The sequence below is a fragment of the Sorghum bicolor genome, chromosome 10 (genome assembly GCF_000003195.3).
Source record: "Sorghum bicolor cultivar BTx623 chromosome 10, Sorghum_bicolor_NCBIv3, whole genome shotgun sequence".
In the NCBI taxonomy this organism is placed as follows: domain Eukaryota; kingdom Viridiplantae; phylum Streptophyta; class Magnoliopsida; order Poales; family Poaceae; genus Sorghum; species Sorghum bicolor.
The window spans coordinates 8,565,679-8,587,269 of record NC_012879.2 but is presented as its reverse complement, the minus strand read 5'-3'; the positions used below and the strand labels follow the sequence as shown (position 1 = coordinate 8,587,269).

The window sequence follows — 21,591 nt, the reverse complement described above, 5'->3', positions numbered from 1 at the left end:
TAACAAGAAAACTGCAGGCAAATCGATCCCCAAGTGCCATTAGATGCAATCACTCAAGCAAATGCACTTGAAATCACTCCCAATCTCATAAAGATGAATAATCTATGAAGAAGATGAGTTGGAGATGTTTGCTTAGGCTCATAAGGATGTCAAATATGCTAGAATGCCAAGAGGGTGAGCCCCAAGCCGGCCAACACGTATTTATAAGCCCCTCAAACAAATAGAGCTGTTGACTCTTTCACTGGGCTGAAATCGAGGTCACCAGACGCGCCACAGGGAACCACCGGACGCTCAAGCCCTGCGTCCGGTGCCCTAAAAAAATGCCACGTGTCCCCTTTTTACCTTCACGTGTCGATCTCTTAATGGTCACCTGTAGACCACCAGACTCAGTCAAGTGAGCACCGGACGCGTCCGGTTGAAGGGTCGAGATGGCGGACTAGAGGGGGTGTGAATAGTCCTTTCTAAAACTTTAACACGCCGGCTAACCGAAACAAGTGCGGAATTAAAACTATCGGTCTAGCCAAGATTATACCCCTCTATCTAAGTTCTCTAGCACCTTGTAAAAGATTCTAAACAAGCAAACAAGGTGCTACCTTAGCAAGAGCTCACCTAACCAATTCTAGGAGCAAGGTCACACAAACCTATGCAACTAGTACTTTGCAAACTGAGGAGCTCCTACACAACTAGTAAGCAAAAAGCACAAAGCTCCTAAGCTCACTAGCAAGCTCAATAACAAGGCAACTAATGCCAAATTAGAGAGCGCAACTTACTTAGCTACACAAACTAAGCAATGTGACTAACAAGGTTACACAAACCAAATTAGTCACGCAAGGGGAACTACTTCTAGCTACACAAGCAAGAAGGTAACTAGCAAGCTACACAAGCTAACTAATTACAAGAGCAACTACACAAGCACAAATATAAGAATGTAAATACAAGCTTGTGTTAGGGACTTGCAAACCAACGGGAAGAACAATGTTGACACGATGATTTTCTCCCGAGGTTCACTTGGTTGCCACCAAGCTACGTCCCCGTTGAGACAAGCTCCAAGGTTGCCGCCGGTCCTCTTGCTAGTGGTGACCCGCAAGTCACACTCTCCCACGTGGAGTGCTTACCACAAGCTCTAGCACTTGACCCGGCCGGACCACTTGTCGCTCTTCACGTCTCGCTCAACTAGAGTTGCTCTTCGCGATCCCCGCAGGGTGAGCACCGTACCCCTCACAATCTCTTCTCCGGAGCACCGCACAATCTCCTTGCGTGCTTCGACGGAGTCACAAGCCACCAAGCCGTCTAGGAGGTGGCAACCTCCAAGAGTAACAAGCACCACCGGCTTGCAACACGAACACCTAGTGCCACTCGATGCAATCTCTCAATGCAACGCACTAGAATCGCTCACTCACACAATCGGATGATCACTATCAAGTATATGTGAGTTAGAGGCTTCACTAGCACTCCCCAAGCATGGACACTAAGTCCCAAGGGTGCTCAGCGCCAGCCAAGGCCGGCCACCACTTCTATTTATAGCCCCAAGGGCTAAACTAGTCGTTGCCCCTTCACTGGGCAAAACACGTGAGCACCGGACGCTCTCAAGGAGCCACCGGACGCTCAACACCCAGCGTCCGGTGCTCAGCTAACCGCCACGTGTCACTAGCCGTTTGAAGTCGATCGTTGCCGCCAACGGCTACTTCGCACGTGCGCCTGCACAGCACCACCGGACGATGGGCACCGGACGGTCCGGTGCTCACCAGACTCGTGCGCAGAGAGTTTGTCAAACTCGCGACCTCACCGGACGCTAGGCACCGGACGGTCCGGTGCTCACCGGACTCGTGCGCAGAGAGGGTTGCAAAAACCCCTCACACCGGACGCTGAGCACCGGACTCACTCCGGTGCGTCCGGTGCACACCTACACCACAGACACCACACCGGACGCTCTGGACCAGCGTCCGGTGCCTCTGCACTCAGCGTCCGGTGAGTGTTTCCCGCGACTTCTCCAAAATTCCCACCGGCGCAATAGAAAATATACACTTAATTTTCTCAAAAGCGCCGAATCAAGTGAGAGAGGAACCCACACCCCTCTGAACCCTAGGAACTCCACCTCCTTTGCAAATGTGCCAACACCACCAAGTGTACACCGCCATGTGCATGTGTGTTAGCATTTTCACAAACATTTTCCCAAAGGAGTTAGCCTCTCAAACTTGCCACGCCACTCGATCCTAACACGTATGCAAAGTTAGATCGCTCAAGTGGCACTAGATGACCGATATGCAAACAAGTTTGCCCCTCTTGATAGTACGGCCATCTATCCTAAATCCGGTCATAAACTTCTCTACACACCTATGACCGGTTAAATGAAAATGCCCTAGGTTATACCTTTGCCTTGCGCATTCCATTCCATCTCCTCCAATGTTGATGCAACACATGCACCAACCAATCACCAAATGATATGATCCACTTCATATCATCACGTGACCGTATTGGTTCATCGATCTTGACCTCACTTGCTCTTCACCGTTGCCTTGGTCCATCGGCGCCAAGTCTTGCTCAAGCTTCACCGTCACACGCGGTCCCTCGCTTCAAAGCCTCCGACTTGCCCTTCACTCTTGCAACCAGTCCATCGAGCCAAGCCTCATCTTGATCTTCTCCACCTTGGTCACATGACTCCATGTCATGTCTCATATGCAATGAGCTCCTCCATCATCACATCATTACCTGTGGACTAATCTCCTGTGTATCTCACATAAACACTATTAGTCCACCTAAGTTGTCACTCAATTACCAAAACCAAACAAGGACCTTTCACCGGTACTCACCGGACCCGTGCGCAGAGAGCTCCGCAAAGACGCTAGATCACCGGACGCTGAGCACCGGACTCACTCCGGTGCGTCCGGTCTCATACGCTGAGAGGTTTGCAAAGAGATCGCACACCGCAGGCTGAGCACCGGACTCACTTCGGTGCGTCCGGTGCCCTGTCAGAAAACTGCGTAGTCTAGCGCACCGACCCTAACAAGCACCGGATGCGCACACAGTAGATCTCCTGCGTCCGGTGCAGAGCGTCAGGTGCGCTCTTCACTCTCTGGTCAGACACCAACATAGCACCGGACGCGTTCGGTGCCTTTGTGCACTGCGTCCGGTGAGTGTTTCTTAGCGAGAAACACTTCCGCGACTTCTCCAAACTTTTCATTGGCGCAATAGAAAAATATGTATTACATTTTCTCAAAAGCACTGAATCCCGAACCTGTTGACGGTCCTTAAGTATCAAATTTAATTATCAAATAAACAAAGAAAAGGATCCAAATGAAATCAACATCTAGACTTAGGGTTTTATCTGACAGAATTCCACGAGTTTTGGTATTTGTCTATTTCTGCAGGGGGTTATCAGAAGATACGGAAGAAAGGCCCACACGTCGGGATTACATAGAGATATCAACGTGCCGTGCAATTATCTTACATCTAGAAGACTCCAGAAGCCACGGGAAGGAAGCGGAGGCCGAACGGGGCCAGGCACTGGGCGCCCGCCCCCTGTTGGAGTCCAAACAGGACTCTCTTTCGGGAAAGATCTCCACCGACCTAAAGGATCAAGGATAACCGTTCAATCAATGTCGGTTTGATCCAACGGCCCATATTCACTTGAAGGGACTATAAAACCAGACCCCCTGGCCCCTGGAGGAGAGAGCCTCTCAACCCTAATTCATTATTCTCAAGGGAGAAGAAGCCCCTGATCAAGATTAGAGCCACCACATCAATTAGATATCTAGATTAGCATAGCTACATAGGATTAGAACTAGAAGGAGTCAATATTCGATTGGTTTCCGGATCTGTCAAGATGATTCTTGGTAATTCTCTAATTGTTCTTCTAATTGTTCTTCTAATTATCTTTATTCTTCAATATTATGAATATGACTTTGTTCTACTTCAATATATTGCTTATGACTATGCTCTACTTGCTTATATTCAAGATTATATTGTTCTTAGTTTATCATAGTTATGTACTTGGCTTAATTAGATTGGATCTATATACATGTTTAGGATCGTATAGCGTTTATCTATCGGATCCATGGGTAAATGATAGATATTGTGTAGGCGTGGTGCTTATACCATATTGTGGGGTAGTTCGTGATAGTGACAGCTTCATTGATTCTTATATAGTCCCCCTCTTGTGTATTGGGCTGGCAGAGCAACATTATTATAGGGGAGTGATTGCTATGTTTCTCATTTACCTTGCTAATATCACTATGCATGGGCGTAGTCTTGTCTCACAATGATTGCTAAGTATGCTTGCACTAACTATGATAATGCTAAACTATATAGTTGAGAATAACTTAGGAAATATTCGTGTAGTTCGTTCTAATTCCATGCTAATGACTTTCTAGAATATCTAATTGAGGTGCTTATCATATTTATTATGTGGCTAAGTTATGCTGATCAGATTAATTATCTTTGTCACTATTCATTACTTCATATATCTTTTATGTGACACTTATCCCTGTATGAAAGAGTTAGATATAATGTTCTCAATTATATATGCAATGATAGATACTCAATCTCATATTCTATTCTATAATCAATATTGATGATTGCTAATCCCTTCTCAGTGGTAAAAATATAAATAACGATACGTGGAATACTTTCCGGTTAAAATGCTACATCGGTATTAATCTGTGCGCTTGCAGATCTCATTCATTATTTATTTAGAAGAACAATTGCATATTTCAATACCGTGTCTCTCATGTCATGCTGGGGATGACAACTTGGCTTAAGTGGTATGAGGAATAGGTTTGACATTTTTGGCACCGTTATCAGAATTAGAAAATAAGTCTACTTTTGGTAATGATGTTAAGAATACCCAACAGAACCTAGTGGCACTTGATAACCGCTTAGCCAAAGAATTCCCCTCTTTATAGTACGGCTATCTATTCTAAATGTGATCACACCCTCTATGGTGTCTTAATCACCAAAACCAAAATCCTAAGCAATACCTTTGCCTTGATCTCCATTGGGTTTTGTTTTTTTCTTTCTTCTTTTCCAAGTTGAGCACTCTATCATCTTGTGGTCATCACCATCATCACCACGATCATCCTTTGCTCCATCACTTGGCATGTACCAACCTTATTAAGTCTACACACACTTAGTATAGAGGTTAGTACTAGGGTTTCATCAATTATCCAAAACCAAACTAGGGCTTTCAGTCTCGCTTGATGCTTGGATCCACCACCACTAATGGGTGATGACCCAACAACTTAGCCATCTTCCCTTCCCCTCTCTTGGTGACATGCTCCACTAGATGACCTTTCTCTTGTTCGACATATGACATTGGATTGGGCGAATCATGATGTAACAATCATCATGTGTCTCACGCACTGGCGAACCATGACATGGAAGATTTCGCCAGTCTTGATGTCAACATTCGTGTAGTGGAAGCCGAGTCGATCGTATCAGCTTCTGTGCTCCACCTCTACCAACCCGGTGCCTCTCTGTACGATAATCTCCATCTTCTCCACTTCTACCAACTAAAAGCTCGGGCGAAGCTATGTTATGTGGTCCAGGTCAGCCAACCCTGACAACCTCTTGTACTCTACAATGGCTTGCCACCTCAGGAAAAAAAGGCCTTGGTAGACTGCAGTGGCAACCGATGGTAAGCCATACATGGCAAGGCTTTTGGCATGACTGTGCAAGCCGCATGAACCAACACAACCAGAATTTGCAACTTCTAATGATATGGGGTTATTCTAGTGTTTTAGCATTTAACATTTTAGTATAAACTTTCTCTACCAAATACTTTCTAGGAATGTGTTACTACTTCTTAAAAATACTAGAAAAACTCTACCAATATAATAGTGCAAAGGCAAGTGGCAAACCTAGTGGTCTTGGCCTTTAGCCCTTTGCCTTCATGACCCTGTAGCACCAGCACAGCCTTAGCCCAAAAGGGTTCAACTTCGGCCTTTCCACTACTCGAGGATATGATTTTGGGACTTTTCAGATCTCCAATTGATGGATAAGGATAAGATTATGTTTTCTGTTTTTCAATTACACTCTCTCCGGGCAGCTTTATAAGGCATTTCCTTATTTTTTTATTTTAGGTAGGTTTGTTGGGCTTGATAGTAAAAATCAGATGGTAGTGCTTTGGAATTCCTACTGTAGTACTAGTATAGTGTCTGTGCTAACGCCACAGTTTTATTTCAATAATGCACATAAAAACAACTAAACAACAATATTTTTCTATATTTTAATTCTCACGCAATTGTATATGACCATGTATATAATCCAAAAAAAACACCCATGCAGAACAAGGTACAATAAAGTCATGTCTAGCATACTAAAATAATTTTTGAATTGCTTAAGTAGATTTTGGAGTTCTCCAAAGATACAAAGCACATGTTTGCTACACCAGAGTGAGCTATTTACAACATTAGTAGTCTGCAGTATAGTAACATATGCATAAACAACAAGGAAAGACATGCATCCGTCTAAGAACATAATATAAAATGGTAGGTCCCCTTCCTGAAAGGCCTAGACAGAACAGCAACTCAGATCCATAGTACAAGTTGGGTTGAAGATAGATGCAATATATGAAGTTAACCCTGGAGGATACAGTATTCATTTCAACTGCTTTAAAGATTAACAAGTAGATTCGCTCAAATGAATAAATTCAAACTTGGAGAAAGGGACAACCATTTCCTTAGAATTATGATTTGAAGTAGGCTAGATTACAATGTTAAATAATGAAGTTCGGTTTCAAAAGCTACCATTTTGAAGCAACATTGATTATAAGAATAGCGTTTACACCATACTCACTCAAATTTATGTCACACCTAATATCCTTTACAAGAACAAAATATCAGTTCAAAAACAAATCTTGCAAAGACAAAGAAACATTATGACTATGTTTACGTGCCAGCAAAGGATGCAGAACTTCTTGATAGAACACAAAGTAAAGAGAAAAAGGAACATATTTATCTACTACGATAAGGACAAACGATTTTCACTTTTGACAAGTCCACCCAATAATACATCTTTGCAGTGAGAGCCACAGTGGTCCAAACAATTGAATTAAGATAATGTTTCCCTCAAGTCAAAAATTTAGTTTTCTACCTCGCCATATTTACATTCAACCTCAATACAGGTTTCAGTACTAAACTCGATTTCAGAAGAAAATAACTTATGTGGTTTCACATGCTCTCAATAAATTAATAGGAAAATCGTGTGGAAGTGGAATACCAAATACCTTTTCTCAAATTTCAGCTGGGTTTCTTCTAGCATAGTCTGAATATGTGCTGCCACACTGGTTAGGAAAACAATTAACAACAAACTCTAGTGATATAGATGAAGGAACAAGACTTTCAGACTTTGTCAGATAATTCATTTAGCCTGAAATCATAGTATCTAAAAATGCTTACCCAACAACCAAAGGAAATTTTGAATCATTGAGCTTATTCTGTGTCCAAGCAACTTCAGCATAACAGACTCCATAGTATATGATCTTCAGTGCAACATCGCTGCTTTGCACTGCTCTGAAAATTATTACACACATAGTAGCTCTTATAAGAAGATGTTATGAAAATAAAACCAATAAGCTAGCTGAACAGAAAAACAAAACACATTTATGTTTGGACTCAGATTTCTACAATCCCACTAGATCTAAAATGTGTACCCGATAGGCCGACACCCCATATTAAGCTTCAATTTGATATTTTAGTTCTGCACCTATTACTCTCCATGACATTGCTAGATGAATTAAATTAGCACTGCAAGTCTGTATCTTGCAGCCAGAACACTGACGAACAAAAGTTAACATGAACTCATTGATAATAAAATAGAGCTCAGTTGGAATATGAAAAGAATAATCCAAACAACGATATAAAATATTTAACCATCGTGATAGGAAGTGGACCTGGTTCTTAAAGAACAGCTCCAGCAAAGAGATGCATAAGGTGTCCAATTTTAGGAGGGATTGGGCATAGAAACCATTGCCTTCAATGTCACTGAAAATTAATATAGAAGGTCAAGCCTCTTTTCAATTTCTTTGTGAATTGAGCATTTCATCAGATGGAGAAAGGTCACTCCTCGGTCATCATCAAGAGACAATATAATCCAATTATAAGTGCAGTTTGTGACAATATAATAATGAACCAATTAGATAAGCTAACCTCAAAATTATGCGCTAGCTGCGACCATAACTCCCACCACATAGCATTCGATGGGAGCATAGGTGATAGCTTACTGTCCAAATCCATTGTGGAGTCTCTAATCCTTTCATTTTTTAACCTTTCGAGCAACATCTCTATTCCATCTTTGTATCTGCAATTTTGCATCACCAAAATATCACTGAACCATCAATTTCTGCTAACATGAAACACTGCAATGCACAAGACAATGAACAATGATTTCACATAGGTAAAGCATCGAGCGTTTCATGGGCATCTGAGCTAACAGACAAAGATGTGTAGTATGTATGGACCTTGCAGTGTGGCATGTCGTTCCTTTTCCATGTGTAGGGAAGCAGTCATGCTCATTCACGATGACGATCTTCAACCTTGCAGCTGCCGTTATGCACACCTGCGAGGCTGACTGGGCCCTGTAGATCTTCGCAGTCTGAGGCTATGGACGCCTAGAGCAGCATGCTTTCTTGCTCAATCTGGCCTCAGACATGCATCCTGCCCAACAATGCCCTTGATGAGGTCACTCCAACCATCATCTCTAGGAAAGATCTCATGGCAGCGGAACTCCTCCCACGGCCACCGCAGCTACTGCGGCTGTGGGCTGGGATGCACCGACGGCATCGGCACGGAGAGGGCGGTGGCGGCACTGCGCCATCGCCCATGCCAGCTCCCCCCGGATGCCACGTCCATCCCGCCGCCTGGAAGCGCCGTGGCTCCACGCGACATAACCGCGGACCCATGTCCCTGCCTCCAACAGTTTCGGTGCTCCGGTAGTCCCCCAGCAGCCCACGCTCGGCGGCCATGGTCGCAGCAGCAGGGGACGCGACAACCTGCGTCGGGGAAGGATCCTAAGCGTGAGCGCATAATAACAATGGTTTGGGCCCTGGTTGGATTTGGTCGGCAACAACGGAGGGCGGCGTGAGGGGGTCGCAAGTTTGATGCAGCCTTCAAACTTTTCTCTACTATCGTTGGATTTGGTCTTGGTTGGTCTTGAGACGTTGATTTTGATGGAGACAAAATCATGTGTGCGTTTTTCTGAGTACATAATGGTTTAGGCTCTCACTGGGTGAGGTTTTTTTGGTGGACCAAACATAATTCTGTTAGATGAATTATAGTAGAGATACGTAATGGTTTAGGCTCTTAGTAGGGGAGGTTTCTTCGGTGGACCAAGCATAATTCTGTTAAAGTAGAGATACGCGGTTGCCGTTGCGCTTGGTTAAAAAATATGCACATTTATGCATATAAAGCTTATTTACTTGATAAAAAAATTATGACTAAAAATAATATTCGTTAATTTACTATGACAAATTCGATAGCTCAAACAAACAAGACTCGCGATTCGTACCACGTGGACGCAAAAAAAAATCCGACAAATGAAGCCATCACGCGTCGCGTTGGATTTTTTTAACATCCACATGTCAGAATCGGATCTTGTATGCATAGTAATGGCACTCTAAATGCAGAAATTATCGTGGTTTCTATAAACATTAATTGTAGTGCCACATAAGCATTTTACTAGTGTGGCAAGAGAGTTATTGAGGAGAGAGAGCAAAAATCATAGAAATTTGGTTTAAGTTAGGCCAGTCTCAGTGGAGGTTTCACCATGATGTCATGCATATTTATTAGAGTGTCATGTCAGCAAAACTGCATTTTTTGCATGAAATGAAGAGGAGAGAGAAGGAAGTAGTTTCACCATGGTGAAACTCCATGGACGTTGTTTTCCACGCGATGAAACGAGATGAAATCCCCACTGAAGGCCAAATCGTTTCACCATTTTGCATATGTTCCAATCATTTTGCAGCAATTAAATGCTTTGCTTAGCCTTGGAAACAACAAAGTGAAATGCTCCATTGCTGGGGTTATTTCATACATAGTTTCATTTCAATCTCGATGACGTGTTAGTATGTGAAACCGTGCAGTGACATTGTCCATTGAGACTGACCTTAGAAACCATGTCTACACAAAATCCAAGACATGAAATGATATGATTGGCTAAGAATGGAGAGAGAATGAATGTGATTGGATAAAAAAATATTCTATAAAAACTATCCATTGCAACTCTAGTTTCTATATATAATGTCTATAAAAATTAATAGATATAGAAACTATATGTAGTTTCTAGTATTGAGAGTGCCCACGAAAAAAATTTCCTGCCCTTGCGTGATGCGCGGGACTCCAACCATTTGCATGTTGTATGCAGTTAATTAGCTGGTTGAGTTCCTGAAATCTGCCACCCCGGGTTACACGACTAGACATGGGTGTTCATATATTTTTTTAATTTACTCTAAGATTTAACAATGCTATGTTTTCAGTAATAGGCGACGCTTTTGTCGACATCAAGGTGTCTGTGGTGATTTCATGAATCTCTCATAATCTGTTGCCTTAGTTTTTCAGAGGTGCTCATAAAAATAGGATTTGTATACATATATTCATAGAGATGAGTGTGTGTACATTGTGAGTGTATGTGTTGTACTATGTAATTTTTATAAAAAAAAGACTTCAAGAGACCAATGCACAATGTGTTTTTCTGCATGGTTGCATGCATGCATTGAATGAAAGGTAGGTGATTCTGTTTTACTGGTATCAGGGATGAGCTGCATGTGTGATTAAGCAAGTCCAATAATAAGATAAGTGTTTGATTATTAGTCAAGTTATAGTAGTTTCTTATATTTCTCTATAAGAAAAAATATTACTTTTATTAATGTCTTATATTTTCTTTTTCAATCCTCCCCACATTCACATAATGTATGGGCTCATCGGCGCTTATCACGCTGTTCCTTAAACTTATCACCCAGTCGAACAGAGTGATAAATGTTTGCGAGCTTAGTTTATTGAGCTTATATGTCTCTCTCTTCTCTCTTTTTCTTCTTCGCATCAGCATTTTACTTAGTTATAAGCTAATTATTATATTTGCTCTTACAAAGCTGCCCAGAGGGAGTAAACGACAATGTATTCTTTGCATGTAAACATTGTATGTGTTGCAATCTAATTCTAACATCACCACCCTCGGTCCCTCGCTAGAGTCACTAGCTATGTTACTATGTTAGTTCTCCGGTATTCTCGATCTCGTTCGTGAAATGAAGCAAAGGGACCAGATTGGTCCGATGTTAACATCAGGAGCTGGAATATTACCTGTCTCGGATTCGATTCTTCAGTTGCGTCGTTCGCTGAATCATTGAAATTATATGCTCTCCGATCCTACTGGTCCGTTGAGCATAGATAGACGACAGCTGTAGACACGTCATTGGCTCGTTTCGCCTCTACTAGTAGTACTTGCAGACATCGCATCGACGAAGCTACATGGTAGAATTAGAACGTCGTTGAGTTGGCACAGGGCTTCGGCCATGATCGCCGGCGGGCGGTGCCGGAGAGCGGAGACGATCGAAGACGAAGACCGAATCGAGCCGGGGCTCCCACATGGATGTAAACTGTTACCGAGTTTGTTTTAGACCAAACACACTCACGATCCAATTGCCTAATGGGCGGTGAGGTCGGCACTTGCTCGATTGGCATTTAGCAGAGATCGGTGATCGGATCCAGAGATTCACCACCATCGTGTGCGATCATGGGCTCCTGCCATCCGAGATGTGATTGCACGAACCGTGTCGGCAGCGCCGCCCAGATTCACGAGTGGTACTTTTACCAGAGGCAGGGAACGGGAGCGTCTACTCACCAACTCCGCCCCAGCTGCAGCCTCACTCACCGCTTATACAACATGGAAAATGGCGAAAATGCATTGGAATTTTGCATGAAACGGGTCAATTCTGGCATAATTCAGCAAAGGTTAACAAGAGGGCCTTTCAGATGCAGATGGGGCATAAAAATTGGCATTACAACGTATCGATATCGTCATATCGATCAAGTTCCATTCTATATATTTTTTACAAAAAAAAAATACATGCAAAAAGACAAAATAAATAAGGACCTCCCTATCGTCTCCATCCACAATCGAAAAAGCAAGAACGAACAACCGGCCAAGGCGACGAAAGCGACGGCCGACTCCTCTCCTCCCCTGCCTTATCGCCTCCAGTAGTCACCGTCACCCCCATTAATTACAAAACACCCAGCCGACGACGGTAACGCCGGCGCCGCGTCGACGTCAGCGGGAGGTCGATCAGCCCCTCGCGGCGGCCGTAGCAGGCGCGCGTGGGGAGTGCGGGTGGTGGTGAAGGAACAGCGGCGGCGGCGGCGCGTCGCGGCCGCCGAGGTCCATGGACGATCTGACCGACGCAGGCGGCGGCGCGAGCGCGACGAAGCGCGTGGAGAAGTCGCGGTAGTAGGCCTGGTAGTCGTCGTCGCCGCCCTCGCCGTGGCTGCCGCCTCCGTGCCCCTCGTCGAAGTTGAGCGCGTAGCTGAGCGGGTCGTAGTTGAGTTTGCCGCCCCCGCCCCCGCCCCCGCCGTTGTTGGCCCCGGCGTGGCGCGGGCTGATGCCGCGGCGGAACCGGAACCGGCGGATGAAGGTCTTCCACCGCGGGCCGGCCACCAGCTCCGACCACTCCCGCACCTTCATCAGCGCGTCCACCCCGCGCCGCCACCACCGACGCCTCCCTGACGCTGCTCCGCTTCCCCCTTCCCCGACGCCGTGCCACCACTCCTCGTCGGCGCCCCCGCCCCCGCCCCCGCTCGCGCGCCGCGCGTGCGGGGACGACGACGAGGTCCACGGCGGCGCCCAGAAGCAGCCGCAGCAGCGGTGCCCGCGGCGGGAGAAGAAGGCGGCGTCCGCGTCGTCGAGGCCACCACCCACTACCACGGCGGCGCCACCGCCAGTAGCGGCGTCCATGGTGGCGATCAGGTGCGGCGGCGGTGTCTGGGGTGGGGTGGGGTGTGGTGGAGAGGCGCGCGCGTCGCGGCGTGCGAGCGCTTTTATTGTGGAGGCGGTTTCCGGCGGGCGAGCGCGCGGCCCACTTGGCTCATTGGCTGTGACGGGGGCGGGTGCGATTAAAACCGCCGGCTTCTTTTGCCTCGCGGTGCGTTCTCCACCGACACGCGGGCCCGTGGGCAATTGGTTGCGGTGGCGTTTTCCTCGAGTTCTTGCGTCTACTATGTGGGCCCCGTTTGCCCGTGGCTAGTCAACACCGTCGAGGCGGCGACGGTGACTCGAACTCGTGTTTTTTTAACCGGGAAAGCTACCCGTGCTCCGGCACCTCCAGGCTCCAGGCAAATTGGCGGAGACTATTTTAGGTTGGTTATAGAGGTAGAGACACTGCAGTACTTCTCACCAAATATACACTATTTTTCTCTCATAACATTTTAGCACCAACGTCAGCATAAGTTAAATTTCAGCGAAACGAGTAGGCCCTCAAGAAGACAAGAGGCAGAGCTAACCGCACTTGTCCCAAGCATTGGTAGGTAATCATCACTTTGCTCCGATTTCTTGAAAATGCCCCACACTACAGTAATTAAAGGAAGAGCTGGTAGGATCACTGATTTGCTCCCAAACGATGCATTTGGTTCTAAGATAGGACAAGCATGGAGTGAGATATATCTCACTTGATTTTGGTGTTTGGCTCGAGGACATGTGTGATGGAGTCATACACTTAGAGAGAAATATATTATCTAGATGTGATGTCCACATATCAAAAATCGACATATCGACGCTGCCACTCTAGTAAGCTTGATCTAGGAGGAGGCCGACGATGAGTGGGCCTTGGCGGGTTACAGGCACCTGCTGTCGTTACTCGTGCGTGCTTAGCTCTCCTGTGTCGCTCTGCTAGTTGCACTCTATTTGTTATCCGTGTAATCACAACCTCGTGCTGCCATTGAGCTGTTGTTCTTTGGTAATCAGTGGATTACCGAGGCCTTTGGTTTATTTTTGTTTGAACTATCTGCTCCTTGCTTAAAGAAAACCATGCACAGAGCAGGTTCAAGAAAAAATATCAAAAATTGAAGTATCAACTCGTCGTTTTTATGTTGTCTCACTCCTCCGCCTTCTTGCCCATATGAGTGGGTTGGCATGCTCCCATCGTGTGTATCTACTGGCTATAGGTGAGCTCAATAAGCACATCTACAAACATGTGCAGTGTCGGTTGGATAGTGGCAAAGAGCGAGTAACAATAAATGTGGGGACCAAGGTTGCAAAGGCGAGATGGCGTGAGTTAGGCAGTAGGGCAAGAGTTCCTAGGGGGTGAGACGGTCGACGCAAGCTACACGGTGAGAGAGACTAAGGCAAAGCTTGCAGGGGCAAGACAAATGTAGGTTGAGTAGTAGTAGAGGTGATATGAAACTTGCATATCACAATTTGTAATCACATTCAGCCTCTTAGATAAAATTAGATCCTACTTTAAATATTTGTATGGATGAAATTTTTTAGAAAGGGGATTTGGCAGACCGTGGGTCCGTATGACAGTATGGTTTATGAGGTCTATCGCTTCCACTTCTAGCCGCTAGGGCCAAGTGGGCACCATGGGTTGTATTGACAGATGACGACGTTATGTTAAACCTATGAGATGGACTGCTGGGGTGTCATGTGAAAGTGAAAGAGACATGGAGAACGAATGTGGCAATAGCACTTTGCGCTCACTAAAGATGAATGCGTTCTAAAAAGGTAGCTAAGCTTACGTAAGCATCTGTTTTGCATCGAAAGGGATTAATACGCTGTTACTTATCGACGAATGTACCAATCAATACCAGACCATATGCTCCATGACACTGAAGGCCTATCTGGGATCGGCACGGATGTTGCATTCTTGCGGGCTCTAAATACGATTTGCGTCACTATTGGCACATACATTTAGCGTACATCATGACATATATCTGATGTCTTCCCATGCACTCGGTTTATCCTTTTCTTTAGGGATGGTATATTGTTATTCCGTTTCAGTATTACCTTCGTTTCAACCGAGATTCATACATACAAAAAAGAAAAAGAATCAATAGTAAAAAAGAAGAGTCAGAAAAGAAACCGTTGCTTTTGGGCTGTGCGAGAATCCTGTAGGACTCTCGCGTGAGTTAAAAATTTGCAGCAGCCCGTTGAAGGCCTAACCTGTAACCTCCAGTCCTCCACAGCCCAATAAAGGAAAGAGCGCATGGCGATGGGCTGTGCGGCGCAGCGCAGGTGATCAACAGTTCAACACTCTGTCAGTGGCAGATGCACGGAGCCCCCGGGATCTCGCTCGCTCCCGTTTTCTCTCCGCAGAAACAACAGCTCAGGAATACAGTACCAACCAAGTCAAAGATTCCCCCGCAGTTGGAGCTGTTGGCGAGAAGTCGCGACAGCGATCGATCGCGCGGCCTTGTGTCCCCTATATACGACGACGGGGCGGTTCGTCCGTTCTCTTCTTCGCTTGGTGTCTCCGCCGCCGCCATCTCCTCCCTGTCTCCTCGCCGCGCGCGGACCTGATCGAGGTACCCTCTGCGGCCTGTACGTTCCCGCCGGTACATGTCTTCATGTGTGTGTTCATTCAATCATTTCCCACGCACGCCGCAGATCGACGATGGCCGGCGCCGGCGCGTGCCCTCCGCCGGGGCTGGGTTTCGGCGCGGAGTACTACTCGGTGGTGGACGGCGTGTGCAGGCGCGACGGCAGCTTCTTCGGCGGGAAGCCCGTGCTGGCGCAGGCCGTCGGGTACGCCGTCGTCCTCGGCTTCGGCGCCTTCTTCGCGCTCTTCACATCCTTCCTGGTACTACTACTTCACTTTGTCCCCCACTAATGAACGTCTAGATCGCGTGCGAGACTCTCTCGCTTGGTAATTCTTCTCTCTAGTGCTGTTTGGCGTACGGGTGCATCGCATTGCACGCACAAGGCACAACGACTATTGCTAGCTTGCATGATTGGTGTAGTGGTAAATTTTTTGTCAATGAGAGCATAAATCTGCACGAAAAAAAAATTCTAAAGATCGTAACACTCGCAAGGCCAAGTGTTGATGACGCGCAAGAAATAGAATGATGATTCTGTGTGGCCTGATTCCGTTTTACCGAATATGGGCAGGATCATGCGTGTGCCGAATTGAATAACACGCACCAAGTGTTGCATGTGCGCCCGATTTGACTTTGGATTATTTTTTGTTGGTTTTTCTTTCCGTGACGGTCACCGTGATATGATATACTCTTACTCTCCCTATCCGTCCTAAATTAATTATCGTTTTTAGTTTTTATACTATACATTTGACTCGATTTATACAAAATATATACAATATTAGTATCTTCAAATAGATTTATTAAAAGATTAGATTCAAAAATCTTTTTAATGATACTAATTATGTACCATAAATATTAATATTTACTATTAATATTAATATTTTTAATATATATTTAGTCAAAGTTATTTTTCGAGAAACGTAAACGATGATTTTTTTTTTTTGGAACAAATGGAATATGCATAAGCACCATGCACCAACTATGCATAAGAGATTTAATCAAAGTTTGACTTTGTGAAACCAAAGCTAAACTATCGTACAGAAATTGTGTTTGTCCTTGTCGCGTGTCCCTTTCGAGAGTTGCAGACAAATGTAATTCACGCACGGAATTCTTTTTATTGTTGCAACTAGTACTTTTGGGTTTTGATATAATAGCAAATATGTGCGTACATTAGAATGGAACTTACAACTTTGCTCAATTGTAATCATGACTAGCGGCTTAAAGATTTAACGATCATGTCATGCATTTTAATTTATCTTACAACGTAATTTGCATGTTTGCTCAATTATATAGATGTCTAGTGGCTTAAAGATTTAACGATCATGTCATGCATTCTAATCTTAAACTGAACTCAGTATTATGCATAGATATACGCTACTCTAACTCGTATAGATATGAGAGACTTGGAAATTTGTTTAATAATTGTGTCCTGCGTTTCAATTTGTTTTGTATCAGAATTTACATCATGCCTGCTAACTCATACAGGCACAAGAATGGCGAACCATGAAAACATTCATATTCCAATTTGTTTGAGGATTTTTTTTTTGCAAGACGATTTGTTTGAGGATCAAAATTTGCATCTTGTTTGGACACGCTACTCTAAACTCGTGTGGGAACGGTATTTGGACACTTGTTTATACTTGCTTTATAAGACAAATATTTGATCATAGTAAACTTTTAATACTAGTATTCCATAAGGCCCTGTTTAGTTTCTCACTCAAAATTTTTTCATCCATCCCATCGAATCTTTGGACACATGCATAGAACATTAAATGTACATAAAAAAATAAACTAATTACATAGTTTGGTTAAAAATCGCAAGACGAATCTTTTAAGCCTAGTTACTCCATGATTAGCCTTAAGTGCTACAGTAACCCATATGTGCTAATGACAGATTAATTATACTTAATAGATTTGTCTTGCAGTTTCCTGACGAGCTATGTAATTTGTTTTTTATTAGTTTCTAAAAACCCCTCCCGACATCTTTCCGACACATCCGATGTGATATCCAAAAAATTTTTATCTCCAATCTAAACAGGGCCTAAGAATGCCAAATATGTTTCATATATGTTTCTAAGTCCCAAACCGCAAACGGTCACTCACGAAGTAGGAGCTCTGCCAAATAGTTTTTCAGAGGCAAGTGTTTTTCTACTGATCCAGTGAAGTGATTCTCTAAATAAAATAAGAGGTCTCTATTGTGACTTTGAGAGTTTATGCTAAAAAATCAAAAAGAATCACTTTCGGCCGTGCAATCACTTCTTCTAAAAAAACAGCTTCCATAAAAATTCAGAATTAGATGGAGTTCTTTTTTTTTATTGGGAATTAGATGGAGTTCTACCAAAGAGGCCTACAGACAAAGGATACAACTCGTGAGATTCTTATGGGAGAGTTCTTTTTTCCTGAATTTTTAGAATCTCTAAGATAAGGTTCAACCTCACAGAAGAACTTCTCTGAGTGTGCCTTTCTTTTCTAATTAATGTGTTCCATTCCATCCAGGGACTCATTTGTTATAGAAATAAGGGGAAAAGAAAGAAGATCCCAAATCACATGAATTCAAAGGAAAAAAATAATCCATGTACGATTGGCATGCTAGCTATTTTATATGATTATAACTCAGTGCCCCTGCAGGTGTGGCTAGAGAAACGGTATGTGGGATCGCAGCACACCTCGGAGTGGTTCAATACGGCCGGACGTAGTGTCAAGACCGGCCTCATCGCCAGCGTCATCGTCTCCCAGGTACATTCTCACTTTCCTGACACTTGCTCATTTCCCTAGTTTCAGTCGCATATATACTAACAGTTGGAATGGAACTAGCAAGCTAACGAATGTATGTAATAATGGATTAATGGATGATCACGCATCGCATCGAGCAGTGGACATGGGCAGCAACCATCCTGCAGAGCTCGAACGTGGCGTGGCAGTACGGCGTGAGCGGGCCTTTCTGGTACGCCAGCGGCGCCACCATCCAGGTGCTCCTGTTCGGCGTCATGGCCATCGAGATCAAGCGCAAGGCGCCCAACGCGCACACCGTCTGCGAGATCGTCCGCGCGCGGTGGGGGCGAGCGGCGCACGCCGTGTTCCTGGTGTTCTGCCTCATGACCAACGTCATCGTCACGGCCATGCTGCTGCTCGGCGGCTCCGCCGTGGCGAACGCGCTCACGGGCATCAACGTCTACGCCGCCAGCTTCCTCATCCCGCTCGGCGTCGTCGCGTACACGCTCGCGGGCGGGCTCAAGGCCACGTTCCTCGCCAGCTACATCCACTCCGTCGTCGTGCACGTCGTCCTCGTCGTCTTCGTCTTCCTCGTCTACACCTCCAGCCACCGGCTCGGCAGCCCCCGGGTGGTGCACAACCACCTCACTGCTGTGGCTAGCGCGGCGCGGGACTGCTCCGCCCCGCTCTCCTACTCGGACCAGGCGTGCGGCCCCGTCCACGGCAACTTCAAGGGCTCCTACCTCACCATGCTCAGCTCCGGTGGCCTTGTCTTCGGCATCATCAACATCGTCGGCAATTTTGGCACCGTCTTCGTCGACAACGTAAGCCTAATGTTCATACATTCAGGAATCAGGATATGGTACGTACGAATCAAATCCACTAATCCATTCATGTAATAATGCGTGCGTTGCAGGGCTACTGGATGAGCGCGATCGCTGCGCGTCCGTCGTCGACGCACAAGGGGTACCTGCTGGGTGGGCTGGTCTGGTTCGCGGTGCCCTTCTCGCTGGCCACCTCGCTGGGTCTAGGCGCGCTCGCTCTGGACCTCCCCATCACGGCAGCAGAGGCGGCCAAGGGACTTGTCCCGCCGGCCACTGCCACGGCGCTCATGGGCAAGTCCGGCTCCGTCCTCCTCCTCACCATGCTCTTCATGGCTGTGACCTCGGCCGGCTCGGCCGAGCTGGTGGCCGTCTCCTCCCTCTGCACCTACGACATCTACAGGACGTACATCAACCCGGACGCCTCAGGCGAGCAGATCCTGCGCGTGTCCAGGGCCGTCGTCTTCGCCTTCGGTTGCCTCATGGGCGTCCTGGCCGTCATCCTCAACCTCGTCGGCGTCTCCCTCGGATGGATGTACCTGGCCATGGGCGTCGTCATCGGCTCCGCCGTCATCCCCATCGCGCTGCTGCTGCTGTGGAGAAAGGCCAACGCCTTGGGCGCCATCCTCGGCGCCGTCGCCGGCTGCGCCCTCGGCGTCACCGTCTGGCTCTCGGTCGCCAAGGTGCAGTACGGGCGCGTGGACCTGGACAGCACCGGCCGGAACGCGCCGATGCTGGCGGGGAACCTGGTGTCCATCCTGGTGGGCGGGGCGGTGCACGCGGCATGCAGCCTGGCGTGGCCGCAGAACTACGACTGGGAGAGCAGCCGGCAGATCACCACGGTGGAGAGCGTCGCCGCCAACGGCGACCTGGCGGAGGAGCTCAAGGAGGAGCGGCTGGTGCACGCGAAGCGGTGGATCATCAAGTGGGGGGTGGCGTTCACGGCCGTGATCGCGGTGGTGTGGCCCGTGCTGTCGCTACCGGCGGGGAGGTACAGCGCCGGCTACTTCACGCTGTGGGCTGTCGTCGCCATCGCCTGGGGCACGGTCGGGTCGGCGGTGATCATCTTCCTGCCGCTGGTGGAGAGTTGGGACACTATCTGCAAGGTGTGCCAGGGCATGTTCACCAGCGACGCGGTCTACGAGCGCCTCGACGAAATGAACCTGCGCCTCAAGGCCATCATGGCGGACATGCCCGAGGCGGAGGAGCGTTACCAGGTGATGCAGGGGAAGGGCCTTCGCGCCGTGGAGATGGTGCATTCTGCATCCGGTATTGCCAAACCGTCCGTGGTCGCCAACGACGATGGAGATGATCTTTCGCGGGCTTAAGATCATATTAACACTCTTCCGCGTATTGATGAATTTGCAGATTCAGTATATAGTATATCAGTAGCTAGCAGAAGCTAGCTTAGTGTATCTCCTACGCGTAGTGTTTGTACAGTCAATAAATCTCGAACTGAACGAACCATAAACTTGCATTGTTCGATTAGTTTGTAACTATAGTAAGCATGTCTATATAATATATTCTTGCTAGCTCTTATATTTGCAGCTAACAGCAAGATTCACCAACGGTCCTCAAACTTGTTTTGTTGTCCTTATTCCTGTTCTGGCGGTACCTAAACTCTTAAACTTAGGCCGTCAACTAGTTCGATTGTGTCATTCTGGTCTCTAAATTCGCAAACTGGTTGTTTAGATCCTCAAATTTATTCGATTGTGTCATTCTAGTTCTTAAACTTACAAGTCATCTTTTTAGATCATCAAACTTATTCAGTTGTGTCATCCTTTCCTAAATCGCAAATCGCATGTCTAGATCTTGTCGTTTGGGCCTAAAAGGCTCTAGACTCTTGCTCGTATGCTGATGTGATATGTCATATCCCTTCTCCATTCTCTTTCTATCCCCTTAGCCTGAGGTTGCTAGTGACATAGCTAGGTCGGTGCAGCTGAAGGTTTTGGGTGCGATCATTGGAACCTATACAGATTTCCTTACACATGGATACGAGTTTAGATCCGTTTAGACAACTCTAAGACCTGGACATAGATTAAGGATCTAAACAGATGGTTTCTACGTTTAAAGATCAGGATGACATAACTAAACAAGTTCGAGAATTTATATGGGTAATTTGCAAGTTTAGGAATCGGGATAAGCATGATTTTAGAAAACAAATCTAAAGCTACTTTCATAATTTTTTGAGATATACCAAAATTTATATTTTTTTAAAGAATCAACAAAGTTTAAGGATTTTTAATTTCATTTTTTATATATAAAAATATTATGATTTTTTTTATTTTTATGTTTTTTGGATTTTGTTTAAAAAATATTTCTAGTCTGATTTATCTCCCTGAATTCTTAACTTAGTCTAATGTATCTCCCCTAACGTAGAGCCACACGAGTAAAATCATCATTAAAATCACTCAATATGCAAAAACAAACTGTTAAGTTGTGTAATGTCAGTTCAGAGAAGAAAATCGAATAACCACAGTAGTCAAGTGACCTTAAACTTTTGGAAACAACTAACGCGCATCCGGTCGTAATATGGATCGTCCACA

General features: G+C 45.8%; 2 protein-coding genes and 1 long non-coding RNA gene across 3 annotated transcripts; 1 reads left to right on the top strand and 2 right to left on the bottom strand.

Annotated features, from left to right (window-relative positions):
- LOC110431347 lies at nt 5,778-9,050 on the bottom strand. Its single transcript, XR_002448843.1, has 5 exons — nt 8,456-9,050; nt 8,145-8,295; nt 7,889-7,979; nt 7,395-7,508; nt 5,778-7,279 (listed from the first exon to the last, which is right to left on the bottom strand). It is a non-coding gene; the product is annotated as an uncharacterized LOC110431347 (long non-coding RNA).
- On the bottom strand, nt 11,930-13,219 carry LOC8065538 (heterogeneous nuclear ribonucleoprotein A1, A2/B1 homolog). Its single transcript, XM_021448963.1, has one exon. The coding sequence runs from the start codon at nt 12,934-12,936 to the stop codon at nt 12,271-12,273; it is 666 nt and encodes a 221-aa protein (XP_021304638.1). The 5' UTR covers nt 12,937-13,219; the 3' UTR covers nt 11,930-12,270.
- On the top strand, nt 15,258-20,613 carry LOC8065537 (urea-proton symporter DUR3). The gene is made up of 5 exons (XM_002438073.2): nt 15,258-15,500; nt 15,583-15,775; nt 18,141-18,248; nt 18,386-19,048; nt 19,141-20,613. Exons 2-5 carry the CDS (start codon nt 15,590-15,592, stop codon nt 20,371-20,373), a joined length of 2,190 nt encoding a protein of 729 aa, XP_002438118.1. The 5' UTR covers nt 15,258-15,500; nt 15,583-15,589; the 3' UTR covers nt 20,374-20,613.

Bases quoted from the DNA above. Each gene is read 5' to 3' on its own strand.
- LOC8065538 (XM_021448963.1), bottom strand. From the start codon at position 12,936: ATGGACGCCGCTACTGGCGGTGGCGCCGCCGTGGTAGTGGGTGGTGGC.
- LOC8065537 (XM_002438073.2), top strand. From the start codon at position 15,590: ATGGCCGGCGCCGGCGCGTGCCCTCCGCCGGGGCTGGGTTTCGGCGCG. The intron at 15,776-18,140 runs GTACTACTACTT...GTGCCCCTGCAG, and splicing joins CGCTCTTCACATCCTTCCTG to GTGTGGCTAGAGAAACGGTA. The intron at 18,249-18,385 runs GTACATTCTCAC...CGCATCGAGCAG, and splicing joins CCAGCGTCATCGTCTCCCAG to TGGACATGGGCAGCAACCAT.